At 41.1% G+C, this 25,471-nt stretch overlaps 4 protein-coding genes across 14 annotated transcripts in view; all 4 read right to left on the bottom strand.

Annotated features, from left to right (window-relative positions):
- Nucleotides 1–949: 949 nt before the first annotated feature.
- LOC125745514 (probable peptidyl-tRNA hydrolase 2) lies at nt 950–5,774 on the bottom strand. 2 transcript variants are annotated; one of them, XM_049018458.1, is made up of 7 exons: nt 5,579–5,774; nt 4,910–5,021; nt 4,388–4,459; nt 4,226–4,300; nt 3,241–3,338; nt 2,430–2,544; nt 950–1,537 (listed from the first exon to the last, which is right to left on the bottom strand). In XM_049018458.1, the coding sequence occupies exons 2-7, from the start codon at nt 5,015–5,017 to the stop codon at nt 1,451–1,453; spliced, it is 555 nt and encodes a 184-aa protein (XP_048874415.1). In that variant the 5' UTR covers nt 5,018–5,021; nt 5,579–5,774; the 3' UTR covers nt 950–1,450. The 2 variants fall into 2 exon arrangements, with proteins under 2 accessions (XP_048874415.1, XP_048874417.1); XM_049018460.1 differs by lacking the exon at nt 5,579–5,774 and adding an exon at nt 5,435–5,560.
- A 1,067-nt stretch (nt 5,775–6,841) lies between these two features.
- si:ch211-220i18.4 (SRSF protein kinase 3) lies at nt 6,842–14,430 on the bottom strand. 2 transcript variants are annotated; one of them, XM_049018405.1, is made up of 12 exons: nt 14,309–14,430; nt 12,948–13,051; nt 12,378–12,486; nt 12,163–12,250; nt 11,540–11,627; nt 11,338–11,444; nt 11,008–11,179; nt 10,649–10,725; nt 10,454–10,561; nt 9,776–9,845; nt 9,280–9,372; nt 6,842–8,374 (listed from the first exon to the last, which is right to left on the bottom strand). In XM_049018405.1, the coding sequence occupies exons 1-12, from the start codon at nt 14,359–14,361 to the stop codon at nt 8,190–8,192; spliced, it is 1,254 nt and encodes a 417-aa protein (XP_048874362.1). In that variant the 5' UTR covers nt 14,362–14,430; the 3' UTR covers nt 6,842–8,189. The 2 variants fall into 2 exon arrangements, with proteins under 2 accessions (XP_048874362.1, XP_048874363.1); XM_049018406.1 differs by having other exon boundaries at nt 14,278–14,418.
- A 3,177-nt stretch (nt 14,431–17,607) lies between these two features.
- LOC125744734 (ankyrin repeat and SOCS box protein 8-like) lies at nt 17,608–20,515 on the bottom strand. The gene is made up of 5 exons (XM_049016889.1): nt 20,422–20,515; nt 19,568–19,731; nt 18,890–19,083; nt 18,463–18,591; nt 17,608–18,091 (listed from the first exon to the last, which is right to left on the bottom strand). Exons 2-5 carry the CDS (start codon nt 19,584–19,586, stop codon nt 17,816–17,818), a joined length of 618 nt encoding a protein of 205 aa, XP_048872846.1. The 5' UTR covers nt 19,587–19,731; nt 20,422–20,515; the 3' UTR covers nt 17,608–17,815.
- A 2,158-nt stretch (nt 20,516–22,673) lies between these two features.
- The window catches only part of plxnb1a (plexin b1a), a 70,480-nt gene continuing 67,682 nt past the window's right edge, over nt 22,674–25,471 (bottom strand). For all 9 annotated transcript variants that reach the window (XM_049016879.1, XM_049016888.1, XM_049016885.1 and 6 more), the window contains one exon: nt 22,674–25,229. In XM_049016879.1, the coding sequence (XP_048872836.1) occupies nt 25,125–25,229 (105 nt within the window). In that variant the 3' untranslated portion in view covers nt 22,674–25,124. The remainder of the gene's footprint in view (nt 25,230–25,471) is intronic.

Below are 25,471 nucleotides of genomic sequence, written 5' to 3'. Positions count from 1 at the left end.
CAGCATTAAGGAAGAGCTTCTTTCTTGCTTTATTGGACTTAAATCGTGCTTCTAGGAGCCTGATACAAATTGTCGTAGCAGTGCACTTCACACTTGCACTAAATGTTTCCCATTCCTTTTGAAGGTGCACTTGATAGAGTATCATCCTGTGGTTCATGAGAAACTTTCACATAAGCTAACGGTCATCTCTGGCACTAGAAAGTTGCTTCCCCCCTTTACCTGGCTGGTTCCTGGTTGTTCCCAGTGTCTCCTGCTTCACCATATTCTTGAGTACTGCTGTCTTAGAAATTTTGAACCAGGAAGCAGCCTGCTGCTCAGCGCAGCCTTCTGCCAGCAGAACCACAATTAAACCAGGGTTTCAAGATGCAGATTTGTTTAAACATATGTAGTGATCTCTTTTTTATTTCCGTGGCTGTAGTATGTATATTGTTTACTGAATATGTTGCTTGCTAGAGCAGTCGGGCTTACTCATCTCTACAAACAGATAGAGCTACGTACGTATACTCTGCATATTTGGGAGTAGGACTTGGTTGCATCCACAGTTGCTGTCACACAACATTAATCTTTCATCTGCTGTATCATTACTCAGAGTGTTTACTCCTGCAGTCCATTTACTCTGACCTACAGAGGTGGAAAGTTCAGGTCCAGAGAGTACAAATCCAGACCAAGGTTTTCTTTCAACCAATCAGCTGCATTTAAAGAGTTACAGTCACAGAGTTCTCAACTGGTTGGTTGAAACGAAATCTTGGACTGGATTTGTACTTTCTGGACCTGAACTTCCCACCTCTGCTGATCCGTAACCAGGGGCATCATAAATGGGGGGAGAGACAGGATGATTCCAAGGGCCAATAATGCCCAAAATCTCTGCCTGTAACAACTGAGATAACCTTCCTCTGCTAAAACGTCAGGTGATATACAGAAAGAAAAGATGGGACAGACAATTCAGAGCTGATTTCATTTGTTCTGAGGGCTATAGGCAGATTTTTATTACATTTAATCATCAATGGATCGTACAACATAAGCATCCGCAACGCTGAACTGCTCCTCATTGACCTGTCATGAATAAGAACATTTCCTGGGTCGCTGTTCCTCTTCATTATCGTAAAATTGAGGATTGAGTCTTAAAGGACATTTACACTGAAATTAAAACAAAGCTGTTTAAATGCATTAATTGCCCTGATTTAACAATAACTGGTAAACAGGGATATCACTTACAGTTAATTTAAATTTAATTCAACTAGTCTCAGTTTTAAAGAATAAACAGTTTTTCTCCATAATTTTAGCAGCTTTTGGTTATGCCAGTCACAAGTTAAGGAAAAGAATAAAAATGGCTGCGAATACCCATTAGTTTCATTCTGACACCCTTGCATGCCGAGATTCTCTGTTGGAAGGCAATGCTGCCATCTGCAGATCGCCCTACAGTACTGCATCACACTGCAAAGCACAGATCTCAAAGTAGTTTCAAACTCCCAGTCACGTTGTTCACTCGCTCCTCCTCCCCAACGATGGCTAATACCGTGCGTAAGTTGGGTTCCACCTAGACAAAGGAAGAAACTCTGAATGGTCGCATCCCTGTATTCCTGCATCTATGAACCTTTTAGCAATTATGCTGGATCACAATGCTTACAGGTTGCACACATTTAAACCAGGGGATCACCAGTACTGATTGTTTTAGTGTGGACTAATTTTACAAGACTACTGCAGTATTAAATTTTTCTATTATTTACACTAGTAGTCAAAGGTTTGTTGCACGCACTCCACATACTTGCATGTTACTTAACTTTACTAAATTACTTACATTTTACTAAAAAAATATACTAAATATTCTTTGCCAACAAATAACTTAACAGTATGTTCACCATTTAAGTACCTTTATTAGTAAGAAAATGTCATATCTTTGATTCATCAAAGTATCCTCCTCTAGCAGTTATAACAGCAGAGAAAATCTGAGTCATTGTTTCTACTATGGACATTAAATACTGTTCAGTTTTATGGGATGAAACAGTTAATTAGTGCATTTAAAGTTAAGGGACAGCCCAGAATTTGACTATGCCATCACCAGAAAGCCAGTTAATAGGATGTCAGTCATGCATTGTGATATGCTCTCTCTATGTTATAAAGGAAACTTATTTGACGTTATAGTAGTTCACTCAACTTTCCAATGCTTACCAAGAATAAAATGTAGTTTATGAATTAAATAGAAATGTGGTAAAGCCCTGTGGTGTGCAAAATCTTTTACCTGGTAGTACATTATTATGCATATTCAATTCAGTCTCATTCATGCTCATGTGGCACTAAGAAGGTTATTTCCTTGGTTAATGTTTCTCCTTTCCTGAACCCACCAGCCCATTTAGCAGCATAACTGTAACTGTAACGCTGGGGCCCTAATTATGTATGTGAGGAGGGGAACTGAGACAGCAGCATCCTACCAGATTCTGGCCCGTGTCCTGCACCAGGTATGTGGGTAGGCTGAGGCTGACGGCCAGGGCCTGCAGCTCCAGCAGGTGTGCCGTATTGGTGGCCTGCATCACCACCTTCTTTGATCTGCAGAACATAGGGAGGTGACCGGGGGGTGGAGGGGGGGGGCAGCAGATCCTGCCGGGCACATACAGCTTCGTCCCTCCAATCCATAACCAGTAATTAAATTGGCCAGATGAATCTTGCTAACTACTGATTTTTAATATATGCTCCAAGACAGACGGGCAATCATTCAAACAGATTTTCTGTTGCTATAATAAGCAGGCAGTGTAACAAGCTCTATATAAACTGATGTCTCCATCCACTTAACCCCCTTGAAGTGTCACCTAATATCAAAAGTAAATGAGCCCATCCATGACAACTTTATTTGGTGATTAAATACACCTGTAAGGTTATACTCCTGCCGATGTGATATGTGGCCCAATATTGTTTCATTTCAGAGAACTTTTCAGCTGACATAAGCATTGAAAATCATTCATTTCTGGAGCTCAAATGGTCTAATCACTGCAACATAAGCTGCTCAATAAGACAAATTTCAATGAATGATACAAAACATGTTCAAAGGTCAAGAAGTAGAATAACAAGGAGAAAAAGTACCACAAAATGTAATGAAGGCTTTTAGGGTTCGAAATTACAAACTGGTGTATCCAGAGGTTCTTATCTGTACACTGTAAATGCAGGAATAATCCAGTCTCCTTTATGGTCAGAAAGTCTCCACCTTTTTGAACAAGCATTCAGTCCAATTACCTACGCAGTCCTTACCCAGTACTGTCCCACTTCCAGGCCATCTCTCTCCAGCTGGGGTTACCCTGTAGAGTCTGGTAGAGTCCTACAGCAGCATGTGCCACCTGTGCTGCCACCTGTATGGAAGTTAAAAGTATGCAGTTTTATTCACGTTTGCAGTAATTCCCATTATGGTCACTAGAAATATAGACTCAGATTATTACACTTTCTCGTATTCAGATTTGTGTTCTACTGTCTACTGTGGTGGCATTGAGGCCCCTGGGTGGTCCTGCTCCCCCCCAGGTGGAATTCAGGTCTATCCACTCGGCGCCACAGTGCGATAAAATGATTGTGTCTCACAGGTGTGTGCGTGGTTATATCAATCGGAGGGAAAGTGCTATTGAGAATACATTTTTCTTTATCTTTGTTTTTTTGGTCTTAGTAATGCCACAAGTCATTTAAAAACTGATAAAAAATATGTAGTCCATAGTGTGGTCTTGTCACAGTGAATTGTTATGGGACTGGCCCACCTGATTTTCTACCATTCCACCCACGCTGTGATTTTGTGATTTCTGGCTCTGCTGCTTGTATTGCTATAATCTGTTTCACAGGCTAGTTTAACCAACAAATTTCCCATTCAGAGAAGTTCTACAGTAGGAAGCTGGGTCTGGTCCTTGCTGTATCACATTAGCCGTTTGTAGTCAGTGTGCCAAGAAATGTAGAATTGACCTGTTTTTTTCCAGGATTTTAGATAATTGGGTTCTTCCCAATGTGCTCTTGGCTGGGCTTCTATTAAACTGTGTGTAGAACTGATCACTCTCCTTAAATAATACTGTTACTCAGTTTGGCCTGCAGCTCTTAAAGTGCATGGCTCACAGCACAGAGTCCGGAGAATGCATGTGCTATGCACATGTGTCATGCCTGTGAGAAATGGGATAACTGGAAATGTCATTGACGAGATCCAGTTTCAGTGTAGAATCAAATACAAATGACCAAATTCCAGCCTCAACAATATAACACTAACCTTTCCCACACCCATGGACATGTCCATATTGATTACGAACACCATCTTGAAAAGGACGTCTTCATCATCTTCCTCCTGAAAAAGGAACAGCAAAATTTTTAATGCCAAAATTATCTCCATGCCCGACTCTGCCACACACCAACAAAGCTTTGCTGACAGGACCTCATTCTCCAGTTTGTTGAAGTAGTACATAGCGGCCTCCTCGGCAGACACATTCCTGGTGTGCAGGAGAGCCTGAGGGAAACCAACAACACACACATAACTCACATTTTAGCAATGGAAATATGTGTAATAAAACGGCACAGGAATGCATCTGCAGACACTGCTGCAGTGACGGATAGAGGTGAGTCAGTTCCATGAGTTCTGAAGCCAAGAAGGAAGAGTTATTCTTTATCTATCAGTCAGTTGGAAGTTAGATGAATGAATGTTTCAATTTTGTGAGTTTCACATGAACATACATGATTTTCCCAAGAGAAGGCATCAGAGATTTCCAGAAAAATCTCCTGTATATACATTTTACATATTTTTATTTTACTTCATATACTGGGCTTTATTGAATTTTATTTCCTATCCCAAAAAGATCCTTAGTTTGGTACCAGATTATTAACTAAGACAGGTAATGCAGTAAATGCTAGTCCCATGAGCTGAAGCAGTGATGTGGGAGGACAGGGCAATAGCAGCGACCTGCTTGGCAGCCTCTTCAGGGATATCGAGCTCCCGGAGCTGCTGCAGGTAGACTAGGTTAACTTCCTGGGAAGTCGGCTCTGGGGCTGCCTGCTGTCTGGGCTCCATTGTTCTTTAGCAGGTGGGACACAAGTGGGGAGACATAGGCAACTATCTGTTCATTTAAAATATGCACCATTTTCTTTCTGACATTGCATATCAACACTGTAATAGACATCCAATACTGTAAATAATATTAATACATTACTGGAAGACCGTCCCTAGAATTATCATGTCAGGTCCTTTACTATTGCTGTTATGTCATTAACTGGCTTTGAACATCAAAAAACGAACGAAATTATAGGGATATACGCTGTATTTTACAAGCTGTCTATGGACAACAGCAACCAGCTAGTCCGCAAGCGCTAGCGCTAAACAATAGCCACGGCACTGTTTCAACACGCCGCGACCCCGTCTCCTACAATTTAGCTTGTTACAAATTGTTAAATTATAACATCTATTGGCTTGTCCGTTAATATGGCATACAGTAGTGATGTATTACGCGATCTCCCCGATGTAAACAGAAGATAAGCGGGGTGATGGCGAGCTGGTTAGCAGGCTTCACGGATAGCATATGGGATGACGTCAATGTCATGCATTCCCGGAAAGTTGATTAAGGAATCCTCTGACCTGAACTGCACGGCTAGGATCCGCGTCTCTTCAAGCCCCTAAATGACCCGGCAGATAGGATATATATACAGTAAATAACGCAGGAGTATGACTTTAGATTTTCTTTTCTCGGGAGGACGGCTGTAGCCCTCTAGATCAGTGAAGACGGTCGCATTCTGGTCAATTTGACGGTAATGACATCACGCATAAAGGGGATTCGACAGTATGGTACCGAAATATATAGTTATGGATTTTTAATGCTGGAAGTTATTGATATGCTTCTCAATAAAGGTAAAATTACTGTTATATAATAAGCATTGAATTTATTAAGTAGCGCAGGTATGTTTACCAAACCGGAAGGTGGCAAAAGACAATGAAAACCATCACAGTCATGTGGCAGAATGCGTGAGAATTAAATTAAATCCATGATAATTAGTTTAATGCATTGCTATCGATACATTCAAATGTGTAGCCGGGAACTAAGCATATTTATTTCCAGCCAGAGTAAATGGCGTTTTTTAAACGGATCTCGTATGTTACAGAGATTTATTTATACAAAACTTCGATATTACTTCCAGGACAGACTCCAGAACAATCAGCTAGCGTCTCCTCATAACGGGTCGGTAACTTTTAGGAACGGTCAAAGCCTGTAAATTATGGAGCTTGGACAAGGATTTACCACGATGGACATTTTTGATATATTTTGCTCATTTTTTTTTTTCTTTTACCAAAAGCATCCAGTTCCAATGCCATTCTATTTTAATTCAACAAATAGCATCACCACTTTTCATTCTGATTAGAAATTTTATGAAATGTGAATTACACATACCTTTCAGACCAAAGACATGTTTTTTTTTTATTAATATATATATATATATATATATATTTGAATTTTCCTTTGAAATAAAATGTAAAATGATAAAGTACAAAAACATGATAATTCAAAGTGTTTTTTTACGTGCTGTAACTATTTAACTATTATAGCTTGCTAGCATGAGCGTAGATTTACATATAGAGGGTAGAGATGTGTCCCTACCAATTTTGTGGGAGTGTCATGTGTGTTTAAGGGTCGAAGGTTTCAGGCCTGATTTGATTATAATGTTGAAACCAGACATACACCATTGCTCCTTGGTACCCCCAACTGGCATTGTAATTAATTAGGTGGATAATTGACTGTCTGGTCATTATTAGTATTTTGGACATGCATTTGGAAGTATACTGGACATGCATTAGTATTTGCACTATAATTACATGTGAAGAGGAATAATTAATGTTTCTACAGTATTGCACTTCAAAATATGGCTTTATTTTATCTGAAGGAAATAATTAAATAAATGAATAAATAAATAAACCTAAAACACATTATTACAGTTGAAGAATTACTGTCTTAAAGAATTACTTTAATGATCGTGAAAATACTCATATAACAGATAGATTCTGCAGCAGTGCACACAAACAGATTTGTACATTGGACACTTCTTGGGGCAATTTCAAGGCTTAAATCACTAAGAATTCATGGATATATCTTCATATAGAATTATCCCAGAATTAAGAAAATCTCACTACAGGAGCAAAGTTAGGACCAAAGATGTTCTTGCTGCTCTTGTCTGAGAATTGCATCATCCTGCATACTTTTTTCAGACTAGACAGATGGTGCCCAATATCTTATGGAGTCTTATGGTGCTACGAGTATCTATCAGTTAATTACACTGGTGGGAATTGTGGGTAATGATAAATAAAAGTCAGTCACCCAAGACACACAAATTGTAGGCAACATGGGAGTAAATTTGAAATGCGCTATTAAATCTACCTTTTGAGAAAATGTGACACATTCAAATGTCAAATTTCTCTTCCTGCACATTAGGGAAATTTAGCCTTGACTAATTTGCAATCATAATAAGCTTGTGCTAAATATTCCCATCCTGTGAATTCAGCATCATAAAATGTTACAAAATTACAAGACAAATTCGTACTGTGAATAACAGGAAGAGGTCTGTTGCAGATTGAGACCAGGCTTTCCTGTAATAATGGTATTTCCACCACAATCTCTGCTACTTTTCAGACTTGAAAATTTCCAGTGCCACATGAAGAAATTTCACAGCAACCCAATGAGCATCATGTAGAAGCACCCAGTCTCTATATTACAGACCTGGGCCTGCATTTGCAGCAGGGGCCATGTTTTAGTAAATATTTACATGCCAGATGAAAGCTACTATAATGCACTTACTACATATACTTATATTGCACTGATTCTACTGATTTCTGAATGTATTTTTAAAAAAGTGAAAGTGAATCTTTCATGTATAACATAAATTTGTTATTATTAAAAAAAATATTCATAGATTGGACATAAAATTTACGATAAAAATATAGTAGAAATAACTCTCCTTTCTCTAGGACAATATCTCCAAAGATGTTCTGAATTTAGAATAAAGGTAACATATTATACATAGATTAGATGTCTTTTGCTTTGTTTCAGTTCCCCTGGCCATTTTCATTCCGTATTCTTTTGCTCCTGATAATCCAAAGCATTTGGCTCCTTTCTAATAGCCCTCTAAGACGCTTAGTGACCGGAGTGGCCAGCAAGTCAAAAGAAAGAGTAGGTCAGATAGCACAAGGGGATCCTCAGAGCTCAGGAGCTGAGCCAGGGATGGCTGAGGCACTGGGTAGCAGTGGCCCTTCTCTCCGGAAAGAAGTCCAGCATGTTCAGCAGGAAATCAGAGAACAGCGAGGCCTCCTTGAGCCCACAGTGGTACTTCTCCACCAAGACCTCGTACAAGCTCCAGGGACGCAGCACTCGGATCCTGCGGAGGTTTCCTGTTCCGCGAGAGGAGAACAAAGAAGTTGAGGCTCAATGGATTGTTTTTTACCGTAATTCATCTTGGGCGAGTTCCATGGAAATTGGAGATGGTATTTTGAATGCTGGTGTGAAAAAAATGTGCAAAAAAATAAATACAGTCTGAAGATAAATACGCCCCTCCGCATTCACGAATTTGATATTCATGGTTTTGCTTATTTGTGAGTTGGCCATGAACAATAAAATGGGAATATTTTTGGAGTTTGACAAAAGATCGCAGAAACTTGCAAATGCTGCATAAGCTGAAAATATATAAACAATACTGAAAACGATGTGGATCACATATAATAATGTGTAAATATTAGTGTTATAAAATATTTGTTTGCATACAATATTTTTAATAATAAGGTTAATTTTAGTAAAAAAGGACTGTGGGATCTACACACGTCAGCTTGAGTAGGCTGTGCATGTCTGCCTCAGCAGCTCGCCTCACTCACGTTATCTGTCTGTCACCTTTAAACTTTCCAGTAATTCTACATTTTTAATAATAGGTCCAAAACACAGTGCTCCTGGAGTATGCAGTGGTAACTTTGTACATTCAGGGGCATAATTTACATGGTTTATATATGATACAAAAGGATAGGAAATGTCAAAGTAATCGAACATACAAGATGTGCAGTATGTTTGTTTAAAAATTGGTAATAAATAGACTTTTTATGTTATGGTTCAGGCTAGCACTGATGTGTTAAGGTTAAGGGGACCCAAGTATTGTGAATTTTCACATTTGCTGAGATCTTCCGTACCTAACCTTCATGAACTTGAAGGAGTGAATGTAATACTATTCTGTCTTCCAGTCTTGAAAATCAAATTCAACATTTTTGAAAATACACAACTCATACAAATATACATAAATCATACTCTTAACCTCTTCGGTCGAAGTACTCGGTGGAGTATTTTCCAGAAAGAGCCACTGCAGTCGGGATTCTTCCCAGAAGCTCAATAATATGAGCGATGTGGTCTGTAAAAAAATTGGTAGGTTAAAGAATAAAATGACACAAGTATTATTCATCCATCCATTTTCCAAACCGCTTATCCTATTGGGTCGCAGGGGGTCCGGAGCCTATCCCAAAGCAATGGGCACGAGGCAGGGAACAACCCAGGATGGGGGGCCAGCCCATCGCAGGGCACACTCACACACCATTCACTCACACATCCACACCTATGGACAATTTAGCAACTCCAATTAGCCTCAGCATGTCTTTGGACTGTGGGGGGAAACCGGAGTACCCGGAGGAAACCCCACAACGACATGGGGAGAACATGCAAACTCTGCACACATGTGACCCAGGCGGAGACTCAAACCCAGGTATTATTCATTTTAAATAAATTAAATTAAAAAAATCTCAATATTTTCAACAAACCTTCCTCTAAAGAGAAGCACCGTCCAGCTTTAGGTTCAAACAAGGCATCTCCAGTCACCAGTTCAAATGCCTGTAAAGTTGATAGATTCAAGTACTAAAATTACTCTTTTACCCTGGAACAGGCTTCAGGGCCCAATCATGGCCCTGTACTGGATCACATGGTTAGAGAGAAGATAAAGTTTATCATTAATATCAAGGAAATCTAAGAACATGCAAGTAGGGCAGCGGGCAGCTCAATATTTAAGGACAGCAACCCCACCATAGTACATATTTCAACAGTTGCTTTTGCCCACAGTGACAAACATTATGGACCAGAAAGGGTGCTGAGCCAGTCCCTGGAGCAACTGGGATCAAGGGCCTTTAGTCAAGGGCCCAACAGTGACATTAGTTTGCCAGCCATGGGTTTGAACCCACAACCTTCCACAGACCCGGAGACCTAACCTGCAGGGTCACACACTGTCACCGTGGGAGCCCTGAGCAAACTACTTTTACTTGAATCAGTCCAGTTTATGTATTATATATAACTACATCATTTAGTAAAACTGATGTGGAGAAAATATCAAGCAAGAAAACTATAATAAAAATTTTATTTAGAAGAAAGCCGGTATGAAAGGCATATACCTCTGAAGTGAAATCGCAATAATGCTCATACAGGCTGGATGTGCGGGTCTGACTCACCATACAGGCGACACTCCAGATGTCAGCTGGAGGGCCGTACGTCGCACCCAGAAGCACCTCCAGAGATCGGTATTGACGCGTCTGGATTTCTTCAGAGAAGTGCTTATACTGGCAGAGAACAGAAACAAGCTATTCAGCCAACAATTAACAATCCTTTGTTATCCTCTGGGAAGTTCAACGAACGTTAACGCGTACCACCCAACAGGAACTGCCCAGGTCTGCGATCTTCACCGTCACGTCCTCCAGTGGCGTCGATGTCCAAGGGTGCTTTCCTGGAAAGGAGGCCGACATAGATGCGTCCTGCTTGAGCTTGGCATTATGTCACATGGATGTATGACACTAGGGATGTGCAGCTGGCTGGGATTGACGAGTTGCAAGTAAAATAAAATTGGTAGGTTAACTTGTAATGGATTTATTAATAGTATTAGAGTGTGCAGGTGGTGTATGTGCAGCCCAACGCTTTAACATGAACCTCTCAGAGAAATTATATCAACATCCAAGGAAGCATCTGAGCAGTATAATAATAGCTACATTGCTGTTATCATATACATTACCATCACCATTCCTGGATTGCGTTTCTTGGCCTGTGGTCTGTGTTGATCCTACGTCGCCCCCTGCTGTCTGACTGTTTGATTGCGTCCCAAAGCACAACAGCACGTTTTCCGGCTTTATGTCTGTGTGTATTATTTTACACTTGGTATGTAAGTAGTCAAGTCCCTGCAGAACCTGTGAACAACAAAAGCTGTAACCAGCTATTTATTCTGTACAGCTTTTATTAAATAAGTCTATAAGGATACAATGCAGAATTACACACACACACATCTATTACAGTTCTTCCCATTTTCAGTTTGAGCTTATTTATTAATGAATACTCTTACATATACCTGTTTAATGATATGTTTAACCCAGAGCACAGAAAGTCCAGGGTCTCCAAAACATTCCTGCCAGCTATACAGGTCTGGACCAAGCAGCTCCAGAACCAGACACATGTCTGACAAGACTGAGTCAAGGTCTGATCTTAGACCATGGGACTGCAGGTTATGCTTGCAGAACGCACACGCACCCCGGCTGCCTGCCAAAGGATACGGATCCTGTTCTCTCCAACCACTTTAAACTCATCCAGCAGCCGGACAATGCGCTGGCTGTGCATATGCTTACTGTTGGGGCCACCTGCCTGGAGGTATGAAAGAAAAGGAAGGAGACAGGAGCATGTCAATGGAGAAAAGAATTATGAGTAATTCAGACTACGTCTCCAGCAAAAACCAGAGAGACAATGATTTAACTTCTGCCAAAGTGTACGGTCTATTATAATTTGCTATGATGACAAAGATATTAAACTGAAATAGAGCAGCAATGGACTTTAACACCATATGGCGGGTACAAAGAGTATATGGTGAATTACAGTAATCAGAGCTGAAAGGTTGTACTGTGGTCTCACACATTCAGGGATGAGGCTGTAATTTCCAGGCCGTGCTCTGAGTGTGGCAACCTAGATACTGTCCCTGTGGTAGGCCGTGTTTTCCCCAGGTTATTCTGGTATGCTCCCGCAGTCCAAAAACATGTCGCTAGATGAACCGGTGCCTCTAACTTTCCCATAAGGTGGAATAGTGTGCCCAGAACACAATGCACAATGTGAGGATAGCACGGCTTGGGGGGGGTGCCTGTGTTCATGAAAAGGTAGCGATCCTGCAGCCGGCACAGGTACTCACACAGCGCAACAGGGCCAGTTCATCCTGCGCCACCTGGGTGAAGCCTGGCCCGCTCCTCAGCACCTTCAGGGCCACACGTCGGGAGAGCCTTCAGAAAAAGCAAGCCGGGACAAGTCATGTGACTCTGCTGCAATATGGCACTGTGGGCGGTGGGATTATTTCGATTGTTGAGTGATACATTCACCCTAGGAGAATCGGGAGGGGGGGCAGGGTACCTGAGGTCCAAACAGAGCCATACAGTGGAGAAGTAGCCCCATCCGAGCTTGGTCAGCACTTTGTAGCGTCCGTTTAATATGTTCCCCACCTGTACCAGGTAGTATCCCCCTACAGACACATCAGAGTGACACCGTAGCTGACCACTGTTTTAAAATGCACTGTGACTTTTAAAATGTAAACTACCCAATAAAAACTGACACCCACCCCCAAACAAAGCATTAAAGAAATTATCAGCTTATTTTCTAAACCAGTCTTGGCCTCCAACCATTTCAAATATTCTGGATCCCCGAGGCTCTAGAATTAAATTATACAATTCAAAGCAAATATATGATAGCATGCTCTAATAGCAAAAAAGAAGCATTATGTATTCTACTTCTGTTAACTTGGAAACGATATCTTATTATGAAGAATGCATGCGAAAATATACAGTGAATATTGAAGAGAAAGAGTGTTTGGCAGTCATGAAGGAGCAGAGAAGGTAGAGTGACAATGACACTGCTTCGGAGTCTAACGCGTTAGCATGCTGTTAGACCAAGAGGGCACCAGCGCTCTCCTCAGGGAATACCTACCGTAACAGTACTCGCTGGGACTGTCCTGGTCACACATCATTTCTCGGTCCATCTTCAGGAACCTGCTGACATCATCTGGTTGGCTGGATTGGCCTGTGTTAGTTCTGTTGCCATGGCAAATAATAATAATAGTAACTGATACTTCATTGGTCCCTATGGGAAAAACCTTCTTTATCCCTAGGTGAGAGCAAGCTAGCTGCAAAGGACAGCCACCTGTTACGGTGCCCAGGGATCTGGGGATTAAGGGCCTTGCTGAAGTACTCACAGACGTGGCAAAGTCGGGTTCAAACCGGCGACCTTCTGAACACAAGCACGGCCCACTAAGCCTCACCTTGCCCCCCAAAAGACCCAGCCAAGCTTCAACTCAAAGAATATAGAAAATGTAAAACTCTATCATTGCATTTCAACATTTTTTTTTCTTAGAGCATGTGTCCACGCTCTATAAACGTAGTCTAGGAAGTGCCCTGACCTCACCTCTTTGTCACAGTATACAGGCGGGATCAGGGTCACCTCTGTGTTGTGGAGGGTCAGGTTGCATGGGGTGAGATAGCCATGGGCTACTTTTAGACAGTCGGTGGTTTGCTGTCAAAGGGCTTCACAGGAGTGTGACCAGATAGCTATATGGCAAGTAGGGCCTCTGTTGTGCTTTTACTGCCAGAAATGCTACATACAGAAGTGCTTTCCTAAATACAATTATTAATTAAATGAATGCATGAATATATTCAGCAAAGTGTCTTATTGTAGCTTTTATGGGACCTGAAAATAATCATTAAAAATGGCCCCGGCTGACATGATGAACTGACCCTTGGCAGAAACTCGTTTCCCAGGCCTGATCCATGGCATCCACCATAACACTATAAATCAAATGTAATTCAAAAACAACAAACATATACTAAAAATGAAGGTATAGTTTAAGTCTAAGTATGAAAAAACTCAAACTTTAAGTGACTGTAAAGACACTTATCAATATTTATAATTAAAAAAAAAAACAAGAAAATTAACCAAGAAGAGACACTGTAACCATGGCAACTTCATGGTAATTTATTAAATATGCAGACTTTCTTTAAAACCCCTTTTTCAGTGCAGAACTCCTTAAAGTTTACCACTAAGTGGTTGTGTAAGACTAAATCTCGAAAAAGCTCTGTTGAGTTTAATTACAAGTTTTTCTTCCAGGGCTTCATAGTATTGACAAAGACTGATCTTTAGGCTTAACTTGCTTGAACAACCAGTCTGACAGCTACAGTAAACTTCTGCAGAACCGAACCACCTGGTGCATCAATTTAAGTGGTTTAGCCGCTGAAACAGACTTTTTCCCATCAATTTCACTTACAGATGATTTTGTTTTATATGCAGTCACTCACAGTGTCGGCGTCCTTTCGGTCCGTAGCTGTCCCACACATGGCTTCTGTTGCATGACTGAGCGAGTGCCGGTCGTCCCGTGTCAGCAGCAGGAGTAGGGGGCATGGGAATCCCCCAGCCTTGCACACCCCCCCCCCCATCACGTTTCCCCTCCTACACCCCTTGCTCTACTGGCAACAGATCAGCATGTTGGGGATATTTTGGTTTAGGTGGGACAGATGGTCGAGACAGATCTCTGTATGGAAGTTAACCTGGGCCAGCATTTAAGGACATTCGATCATTAATACATCTGGTGTGGGAGGAGCTCCATATTTTCCACTTCGGTCAGATAAGTTATACTGAGACAGCCAAGCCAAGCACAATGTTTGTAAATTTACCACACGGTGATTTCATTGTACTATAAATGTTCATATGTGATGTGTTGAACACGCATGGCTATCGATCTGTTTTCCTGCCTTTTATAGGAGACAGGGGGAGTAGGTAAAACGCCAGTGAAGTAGCACTGGAAGGCAGTGATATTGGAATTAGAGTGATGTTAAAAATATCAACACCTGATACAAGCACTTGAGTGCCAGTATATCATTGTTACCAACCTAAACCGTTAGCACTCTCAGCTGAGAAGGCACTTCAATGACATGTTAAAAATAATAGACAGACCTGTTATTAGAGTGGCTGACATATTAATAGGTGTCTGAAATAACTTGATGTTATTGTGCCAAACATGCCCAGGCACATGCACACTGCTTTTCATAACTGAAATCATTCATTTGAAAAACAACATGCCCTACAGTAAATCCTACTGAAAATTACAAGTGGTCTATATGTAGAGGATAACAGAGCATAAAACATTAAAAAGTGAAGTTCTTCTTCAAGTTTTGTTCTTTGTTAATGACTAGGAACATGCCAGAGAAGAAAGAACAATAGCTACTGTCCATAATTGCAGGGGGACTCTGATGGTGCAGCTGTACAGTATAGTCTCGAAGGATGCTGTGCAGAGAGAACCTAATCGTCATCCATCCATCCATCCATCCATCCATGCAGCACAATATTATTGTTTTTATTGTTGACCCCACATTTTACTCCAAAGCTATTCACAGATGCACCCCTGAAGTTGTATATATTATCAAACCTCTTCGGACATAAACCAGATAGCCAAGAGGGCTGAACAGAATACCTGCCAGCTCCTTCCCCAGATTACAGGCTATGCCTGACACCAACCTTAGTCATGAAGCCCATTTTACTCTCAATGAGGGCTTCCTTTTTTAGCATCCTTACCTTTCACCCCCCCCCCCCCCCATTTCACTCTACAGGGTACGGTCCTTGGGAAATATTTATAATGCAACGTCTTAAATAGATCACGGTCGGCAAACCGACAAACTGAAAATCCGGGGCTACTGCTGCACGAAGAGGCGAAGGAAACCTGAGCAGGCCGATGAGAACCAGAGGGAATGCAGCCAGTAAGCGCGACACGGAAGGTGAGACGGGTTCAGGAGCTGGGGTGTCGGGCAAAGCCGGCCTTGCAGACTGTATGCTATTAGGGGAATTAAAAGTGTTTCCTTATCTTAGAAATGCACAGCACATGTATATATGATCTGCACATCGCATAGTCTGTATAAAGGAGCATAATCTTCATGGTAATGTCACCTTGACAAATTAAACTTTTCAGTTTCTTTGATTTCCCCTGTTCAAAGGCTTTGTCTTTGAGCTGTGCAGTTATTGCTATTTTGGGATTTATCGTGAGACCTCGTGCTCCTCAGAGGGACTGCTCTCTCTTCTAACACTTGCGTCAGCTGTTGTTGCAGGCAGTACCTGTTGACACACCACAATGGCTCTCTCAGGCATGATGTTATTCAGCACGCCAACAAGCACCAGGGCTGCTTACTAATCTGTACTTACAAGGAGGAAAACTGCACTCTGTATCATCAAAAAAAACACTATACTGACTACATTCCCAGCCCTTAGCACGGCCGTTAACCCCAATTGCTCTAGGGGTGCTGGACCCTGGCCAGTCAAAGGGATGTGTGAAAACTCACCAATGTTCCCACAAGGATGAATAAAGCATTGTATTGCACTTTAATCTCAAGATCTGCACAGACGATGAATATCCAGTGGCTTGCGGATGTATTTGAACCCCCTTGAAATAATGATTTGCCTCATTTACAATAGATACACACACGTATTCATAGCTGGCATGGCTGCATGTATGGAGTTTGCATGCTCTCCCTGTTTCATCCTAGTACTCTAGTTGAGAAAACATGATAGCCTTTGAAAATTGCAGCCAACAATAGACACCCAACCAAGCTGTATGACCTAGAGCAAGTCTGCCATGAAGAATGGGCAAAACCAGTCCTGAACAGTATAAAAAAGCTGGTAGCTACATACTCCAAAACACATTGAACTGCTAACCCTTGTATTGTTTTGTTGTTAATGTTAATATTTCCCTGTTGCCGCACATGTATTTGCCTGTGTCTTGTGTGTACCCAGTCCGATCCTCACGTGTATTTAGCGTGTGTAAATCTACCACCCTGTGTGCATCTTGAGGTTCGGTGTCTGACAACCTTCTGTTTCCCATCTGTGTATTTGGATTCGGTGCTTGTTGGTTGCCTGTTGTGGTTCTTTTATTTAAAATTGAAAGCGAAGCATGCTGGGATATGTGCCCCGCCGGTGCTACACTAGTATAAAAAAGGAATCTGGTCGTCGACCAAATTTTGCACACAAACCAATGAATTTTTTTTTTCACAAAATTTTTGGTGGCAAACCAAATTGTTTGTAGACCACAGTGTTCATGAAACACAGGCACCACTGCATATCCATCATTTGTAATTTAGGCAAATATGATTACTGGTGCCATGAATACTTTTGCAAGTCACCATATATAGAACATTCTGAATGACCAAATTCATGGTCCAAAATAACTGTTTACCTAGACTGGCAGCTAATAGACAACTAACAGCCCAGCACAATGAGATCAAATTGGGATGAAAAAACGTGAGATAAACACTCAGAAACAAGGGACATACAGGTCCTCCTTTCGTCATTAGAAGCTGATGTTGGTGCTTGGTAACTCGGGACACTGTTACTAGCTTTAAACACAAGCAAGTTCTCTCCACAGCCTAGGGCCCCTCGGGACATACAATGGCACTGGGGACATGCTGGTTACTGGGATCACAGCTGCCAAAGAGAGGAACCTTCACTGCTCAAGTCAAATAAAGAACATAAATTACCCTATAATAGGTACCAATAGAAACACACATCACCTACTGAATATTTTCCAAAAAAGGACTTAACAGCCAAAGAACACTACTTTGTAGAAATATATTTCTCAGTAATCGTTCCTCAGACACTATTTTTTTTTTACAAATTCACAAATTCAATGGCGAGTTCAAAAAATTTAAGCCCAGTTCATGCCAACAGCACCTCCACTGTTGGGTCCACATCAGACTCAATGACTCCAACAATCAAAAAGCATTTTCATTTTGTAGAAAAAGTTTTAGTGATGAATGTTCTCGTCAGGTGGTGATTTGTTCTCTGTGCCCAAAGGCCTGATCTTCTGAAGGACCCGGCCCTGTACTGTCAGGGATCTGCAGATCCAGGAACATGAGGTAGTTCCTGATAGCTGGAGGTAGTGGGAAGGAGCCCAGGGCCCAGATGCGGGCCGGGCCCAGGGCACGGCGGACCACCTGACGACACAGGTGCTGGAGAGAGTGTGGCTCTCGCACCAGGCTCTCCAGCCAGTTCAGCAGAGCAGGTCTGACGGACAGCTGCTTTGGAGCTTCGCCCGTCTTCTACACAAACAAACAAACAAACAAACACAAATAAAAACATCATAACCTCACTCTTTACTTCACTGCTTTGCGGAAGCCAAACAAACATTAAACAGGTGTTAAGTTCATTGGAGCATTTCTGGCTAACTATCTTGCTCAAATGTACAAAACCAGGACTTCAAGAATTTCTCCCAGGACTCTCAAGGTGAAGTAAATGCCCTTAAACACCTGTGACACCTGTTGCCCCACACTCTTCTCCCTAACAATGTTAAAATTAAAACATACAAGCAAAATGAATATATTATAGTGATAACGGGTGCTGAAGGAATTTGTTCAATAATGTCTGCCATCATGGGCTGCCCTGATGCATGCACCTCTCAGGTATGATGTACCTTGTTCTTGTAGTTGATCTTGGCTCCAGCCCTAACCAGCAGATGGATGCACTCCACCTGACCACTGCAAGCTGCTTGGTACATGGGTGTGACCCCCCAGACATCTGGGAGATCTACATCAGCCCCATACTGCTCAAAAAGACAGGACACAAATATTAAGTTTCTGCAGGCTAGTTAGCAAATCACTGTGTACGATGACCGGCATACAATGGTATGGATATAAGATTTGGGGGGCGGGGGGAGAGGGAAAAGTCACTGCTAATGTACAGGGTTACAAATGACATGCACATATATGGTAAGGTTTTGCTGTTATGTATATTTCAGTCCATGGGTGAGTGGATGAGCTTGCCTTCTTCTCATATGGGGGACCAGACCCACTGACGCAGATTACATCTGCTTGCCTAATAAGTGCACAATCAGGTCTTACCTGTATGAGAATGAGAGCACACTCGGGAAATAGCCCCACTGTGGCATGCAGAGGGGTACTGCCATGTTTACACTGGGCGTTAACATCTGCTCCGTGCTTCAGAAGTAACTCTATGGATGCCCTCTGACCCTTGTACGCTGCCCAGTACAGAGACGTTTTCCCATAGTAGTCCCTCCTGTCAATCTGCTCTCTGTCTGGGGAGGCCAAGAAAGCTTGATAACAGTCTAAGCAAATAATGGGATAAATTTAATTCTTCCTTCATTTGTATGTATTCATATATTCCTGCAGGATTTCGTAGTATGACAACAGGACATTTAAATACTGTGTATACTAGAGGAGTAATTCTATACAATGCAATACCATTGTCTACATATGAAAACTGGTGCCATCCTCTTGTTGTTTGTTTATTTACAGGTATCACTGGTTCTTTAATGTTTGCATCTGTGCATCTCTTAATACATAGACTCTAAATGCATGCGTGACTCCGTATGAAGGGCAACGTCATCAAAGAAGTGTCTGATCTGACATCAGAAACACCTTGTTATCTTTCTGACCTTGTGGCTGTTTGCTGCTCTTCTCTGTCTCATATTATGGTCCCTTTTGGACCTTGTTAAATGAAGAAGTACCAGTTAGCTTCTTCATGATAATTATGGTGGTGACTAATGTCAGTCTTCTTACCCAAGGTGAAGAGGAGCATGCGCAGCTTGTCCAGGTTTCCACGGCTCGCTTCGTAGTGGACCTCAGTCCACTTGTAGTTGTATTTTGGCGCGTACTGGTATGGGGGGCGAGGTAGTGCGGGACCCAGTGGCTTTGCACAGCGCACTTCAGCTCGTGACAGTGAGCTGATGGAGAAGCCCATGGCCCTCAAAGAAAGCCAAAACAAGTACCAGGAACAGAGGAGCTCATTTAATGTTAGCGAGAAGCACAACGGGTTATCCATACATTTTCCAGGTGGAATTACGCTGTTTGTACGCAACTTGATTTCCTAAATAGAAGCTCTTGCAGAGAAAACTGAGAAATGCTCTAAGATTACTTGTATTGACCCTTAATATAGGATATAGTCTCAGAAACACAACTTGAGAAGACAAGCTTGCTGAAAAGTGATCCCCTGCACAAACGATTTACACAGCAGAACACAGAGAACGAACGCGTAAGAGAACATAAAAAACTCTGTTTATGTACTTAATAACCGTTACTATCCTGTAAATAGATAATATTTTTCAACATATTTTATTTCAGACGATATAATTTACGGTATAAGTAGGGATGGCTGAATGAGATATTGTCTATCGAGGGCAATTTAGGTTCTGAAGCCGGTGGATTTGAATGACCTGACCTGCAAAAACAGGAACGAAAAAATAAATCAACGAGCCAATAAATGAATGCCTTCGTAAAGTTACTGAAGAATTACGAAGTAGCTTCACTTTAAATATTACACTTTAACAAAGCTTCCACAGGTTTTTGAAGGTTATAGTAAAACAATTAAAGGAAACCACAGCGGCACTCAACCAAGACAAAAAGATATTTATTACCTGTGTATCCGATGAACACTGGAAATCTGTTCTGACGGGAACTGCTTCGGGTCTTTATTGGCAGTAACATGCGACACCGGCAAAGTGCAGCAGCATCAAAAGGCAACGTGATCCACCAATCAGATGTCCCGGTATGTGTCGCGAGGACTTCCGGATTGGACAGGATGGGGCAGGTGAATGAGGTACGTGGCTGAAACGCAGAGATGCGTCTCTGTGAGTCTGTCGGAAAACGCGGTGTCAGAATTAAAGCAGCTAGACCTCCCCCAAAAAAATAATAATAAAGGACCACAAACCAGTTATCGCAAAATTGAAGAGTTAAAGTCACTTGTCAGACTCGATCCGATCGCAGCGGCTAGGAAACCAGCTAATGTACAGTCCTATCTGCCTTAATGGAGCCTCTTTAGAGGCGGCTGACGCGTACAGTACCTCTGCGTTTGATAAAGCCAATGACGACCTCACACTGACCGCCTTGATGGAGAAATTCGAGCAGGGCTGTAACAGCAAAAATATATAACGTATGAGAGCTGTAAGTTTTTCGCGTGTGTGTAAGGGGACCTGTTGATTGACCAGTACGTTAAGGAGATAAACCTGTGGCTAAAGTTTGGATAGTTACAAGAGTCCTTAGAGACAGCTGTCTGTGGGATCACGTCAGCTATAGTGAGGAAAAGGCTTTTAATAGAAGTTGACATTTCTCTCGGAAAAAAAAGTTATTCAAATATCCATCATGTCTGAAACTGCTAAAGCCCACATTTTTGCAAATTCGCGGTGAGGACAGTAATGCACAAGCTACTGCGCAAGAGAGGAAACACGTCGATGCTGAGAAACATAAAGCAGACACACACAAATGTGCAGTAGGGTCATTCCATGTCAAATCACCCATGGGGTCCCAGGTTACCCTCTCAGATTACCTTGGAAAAACCACAGATGCTTCTATACCCAACTCAAGAAGAATTTCCAAATTTTAGGTCTGTTTCTCTAATAGTTTTGAAAATACATTTGAATTAATTTTATGCATTGTTGAACAAACCTTTTGGTTCAACTTCCAGCATTCATACCTCCATTGATATACCATGTGCACCATTGAAAGTTTGTGACTAGGGCTAACTTTGTCTAGAATGTACTTTTATGTACTCTGTAAGGCTCTGAAAACGGCCGAAAATTTGAAACCTAACAAAACGAATAATTTTTTGAAATCTGCTCAATAATCAAATTTCAGAATTGCCTATTTTCATAATGTCTCAAAATATTGTCTCTGAAATATGCAATGACGCCTCATTCAGATGGTTCAAATTCTTCATACTAATATGAAAGGGTCACCTGGGAAATTGTTCTCAAACTGAGTGATTTGACATGGAATGACTGAGAAAAGCAAGCCAAAGTGAAAAAGAGAAACCAAGCAAGTTCAACTGCAAAAGAATTGGAACTGAATATGTATCATGCAACTGCCTTGCATATGGCAAACGGTGTGAGAACTGTGAGAAAATGAAGCACTGCGAGATGTGTAGATTGCGGAAAATGCATGCAGTCAATGACACTGGTGTCACAGACAAGTGCAATAGCCTGTTCTTTGGTGTAATGCAAACACACGCACAGAATATATGGATATGAAAAGCAACTCTACAGTGTGCAACTTCCACAAGAGACATAAAAGCAGAGTCAATACACCCACACAGAAGAGAGGTGTTGACCTGGTCACATTTCACCAACAAGAATATCTAATCTTGATGGACTAGAATGGCTGAAACCCAGAATATGTCTCTGTGTGTCCATCACAAAACAGTCTCAAATATACCTTCGCTCGGTTTTCACAGTCATTGCCTTGTTTTTGTGGTGTTGACAATGCATTTTATTTTACATGCATCTACGCGATACACCCATTACTCTTTCTCTATGAAGTAACACAACAGTTTGACAATGAGTTCATTCATTTTACCTAAGTACACCTTTTTCCAAAATTGATTATTTTAGGCAAAGCATTTGAACACGTTTTTCTGTATGTATTTGTATATTTGATATACGTGCTGATCTATGCAAAATAATTCCCCATTGGGATCATAAGCTATATTTAATTCCTAATACATATGCAATTGCGTTTAAAAAAAAAATAGTTTTGTTAAAAAATATGACCCAGTCTATTTTTCGATGTTAATATATAGACATTTTTTGTAACTTATGACTTTAAGTATCTAATGCTGTACTAACACATGGCAAGTTTTAGACATACATGATTTTTACAGAAACACTAACAGCTGTCTCTTTCACAGAATATTTTATTATGTCACCAACTCTAGGAACATCCACTGTCACTTATCAGACAGGTTAAGTAGTTAGACACTGGATTTATTAAATCATTATTTACAATACTATTAACAAAAAGCCCTTAAAACCCCCCCACAATGTTTCCAGCAGTATTTCTTGTTTACTTGTTTTACAGATATTTAATACCATGAGGACGGTCAAATTAGTTGCATTTAGAGATTAGTCAATAATGTACCACTGTGCTGTTAATGATTTTACAGTTGTTTATTCAACATTTGTCACCATTCCTATATGAATCAGTAGAAGCAGTACTTTAAAAAGTAAGAACAACTTTGACAACAAACAATGGTAAACTCTAAGACATTCATTTTTCTGTAGGAAATGAGTAACCGTAGCAGTCAAACATTTAAGAATTTGTACGTAAATATTTCCAAATTTCTTTTTTACCTGGAAGAAATCTCACATCCATACAAAAAAAGGAAATTAGGAAGCAGAAAGAAACATGTTTTGAGAAAATCACTTATATGACATTTCAAGAACAGATTGTCTCTTGGTGTTTAGAAACAACTGATGGATTCCATTCATCCATCATCCAACTGCTTATTCAGGTCAAGGCTTGGGGGCTTGGGGGTCGGGGGGCTGCACACTGCACATACACTCATATACATAGTTCAGGGAATTTAGGGACACCAGTCAGACTAACTGTAGAACTGTGAAGTGCAGCAACTCACCAAAAATACCCAAAGGAAACCCTGAAGGGTTTCATTACAATTTGAATGAGGAACACTAACTTGCATTTGACTGGCATACCTTCCGTGGTACAGCCAAGCCTGACACAGACTCTAGCCACCCTTTCACAGAAGATGGATGGATGAATGGATGTTGCATATGGTTACTGACATCTGCTGTTTGTAAAAGGAACTACAGTCAGTATACTGCCTTGTACTTAAGAGGTATACGGTAATGTTTGTTATACTGCCATTAAAAAAGATGGTTATTCACAATGACTGATTAAAAATATCCCTTAAAAATAATTATGTCAAAGAACTAAGTAAAACGTGCTAAAAAAAATAATTTTGAGGATGCAAGTTATAGCCAAAATGGTCATCTATGATATGTATACACCTACTGATAAATGGCCCATGTGCAAAAAAGTTATCAAAGTGCTTCTAAAGACTTCAGACTGGGGAAAAGCCTGGAATGCTTTGCTTTAGTCAGTATTTAATTAAAGTTTTGGTTATAATGTTAGTTGGGTTCAGCTGCAACTGTTTTTAAAAGGTCAAAGCAGTGACAAGCTCAAAATTGATGATACACTCTTAATTAGAAAGACCCCATTTAAATTTGCATCACAGATCAAATTAAAGTGCCAGCACATTTGGTTCCAGACACGGTCTCTTCTTTGGGAAGAGTTTACGCTTTTCACTGGCACAGATTCACAAAGGCGACAATAGAATTTGCTATAAAACTTTTGCTTCTGTAGCCAAATGTATACAGATAAATGCGATATTCAGACATCGTTCTTCAGTAATTTGATGGAAAATGATTCTTTTTTTGAAAGCATGTGCCTTTCAGTAGGCTGTGTAGCAATGAAGAGGTAGAATAAGACACAAGGCTAATGGGTTTCAATATAGTGGGGGAAATGCTGGAACAACAACTGGGAGCCAGTCTGGTTTGAAAGCAAACTAGTTTATCCTGCTTAAATGGTCAAACTTTAATGGCTTGATTTCTTTTTAAATATTGGACTAACAGCACAAGAGATACTATAACACTGGGATGTGACAAAATGGACATTAGAGAGTGAGATATTTACAAGTAATGTCAAACACAAAAGTCTACAGATTCAACGCGTTCAATAGGGTGTCACAGGCTCCAGTGCCATTTATAATCTCCCGATGGGGAAACTTCTAATCGAAAGAAGTTTGCTTGAAATTACAGAAACTATACTTCCCTAGACACAGAGGCTTTTCTCCAACCTTTCATTGATTAATACATACATGTACATGAAATGAGTCCGGACTTGCTTATGCTGCTACTTGTTAATGCTGCAAGGTGCCATACGTCTGCTTCTTGTTCACTTATCTAATTGCTGCTGCACAGATGAAACTGTTTGCACTTGAGATCCTGTGTGCTGGTTGGTGTCTGTGGGAGCAGGGTGACATTCATAGTTTCTTTTGCAATTGAGTCCACCACTTGTTCAAATGGTACAACAGACGAAATGTGTGGTCTGCGATTGGCCTGTCAAAGATGCCCAAATAGGAGTAAGTAAACACTGAGCATCCATGTGACAACCACGAGGTGGCAAGGATGGTCAGAAAGAGTTCCTTTCTATCCCTTCCTCCTCCGCTTAGTCTGTGGGGAAGTGAGGAGGACCCTGTCCAACCAGGTCAATTTGCCCAGCCCCTTCTTCCTCCTTGGCTGTTTTACCTCCCCGGATTCCCTTTTTATCACAAGTCTGTTACTTTGTTTTCCACAGCGGCTGCGATCTGCTGGAGCCTGTATCCCAGCTGCATCTTCTGGGCAGTGGTGTCCTCCTCCAAAGCCGTGATGATCTGAGATGTCAGCAATGCACATATTTACTGTTGAGGCATTTTAAATTACAGTCCATTCACTTATCTCTGCTGTCAGGGATCATTTAGAAACTGAGAACTGAGCTTACAGAAATACTCCCTAGGGGGAAAGCTGACAGAATATTTTAGTGGTCATCCAATGATATTCCCATTCTTACTTCATAGGGAAAATGCCATATATAATATTCCCGTAGCATGTGAGGTGTGTGACATGGATATACTGT

This window comes from Brienomyrus brachyistius, chromosome 6 (genome assembly GCF_023856365.1).
Source record: "Brienomyrus brachyistius isolate T26 chromosome 6, BBRACH_0.4, whole genome shotgun sequence".
Lineage (NCBI taxonomy): Eukaryota > Metazoa > Chordata > Actinopteri > Osteoglossiformes > Mormyridae > Brienomyrus > Brienomyrus brachyistius.
This window is presented reverse-complemented; position numbering and strand designations above follow the sequence as displayed.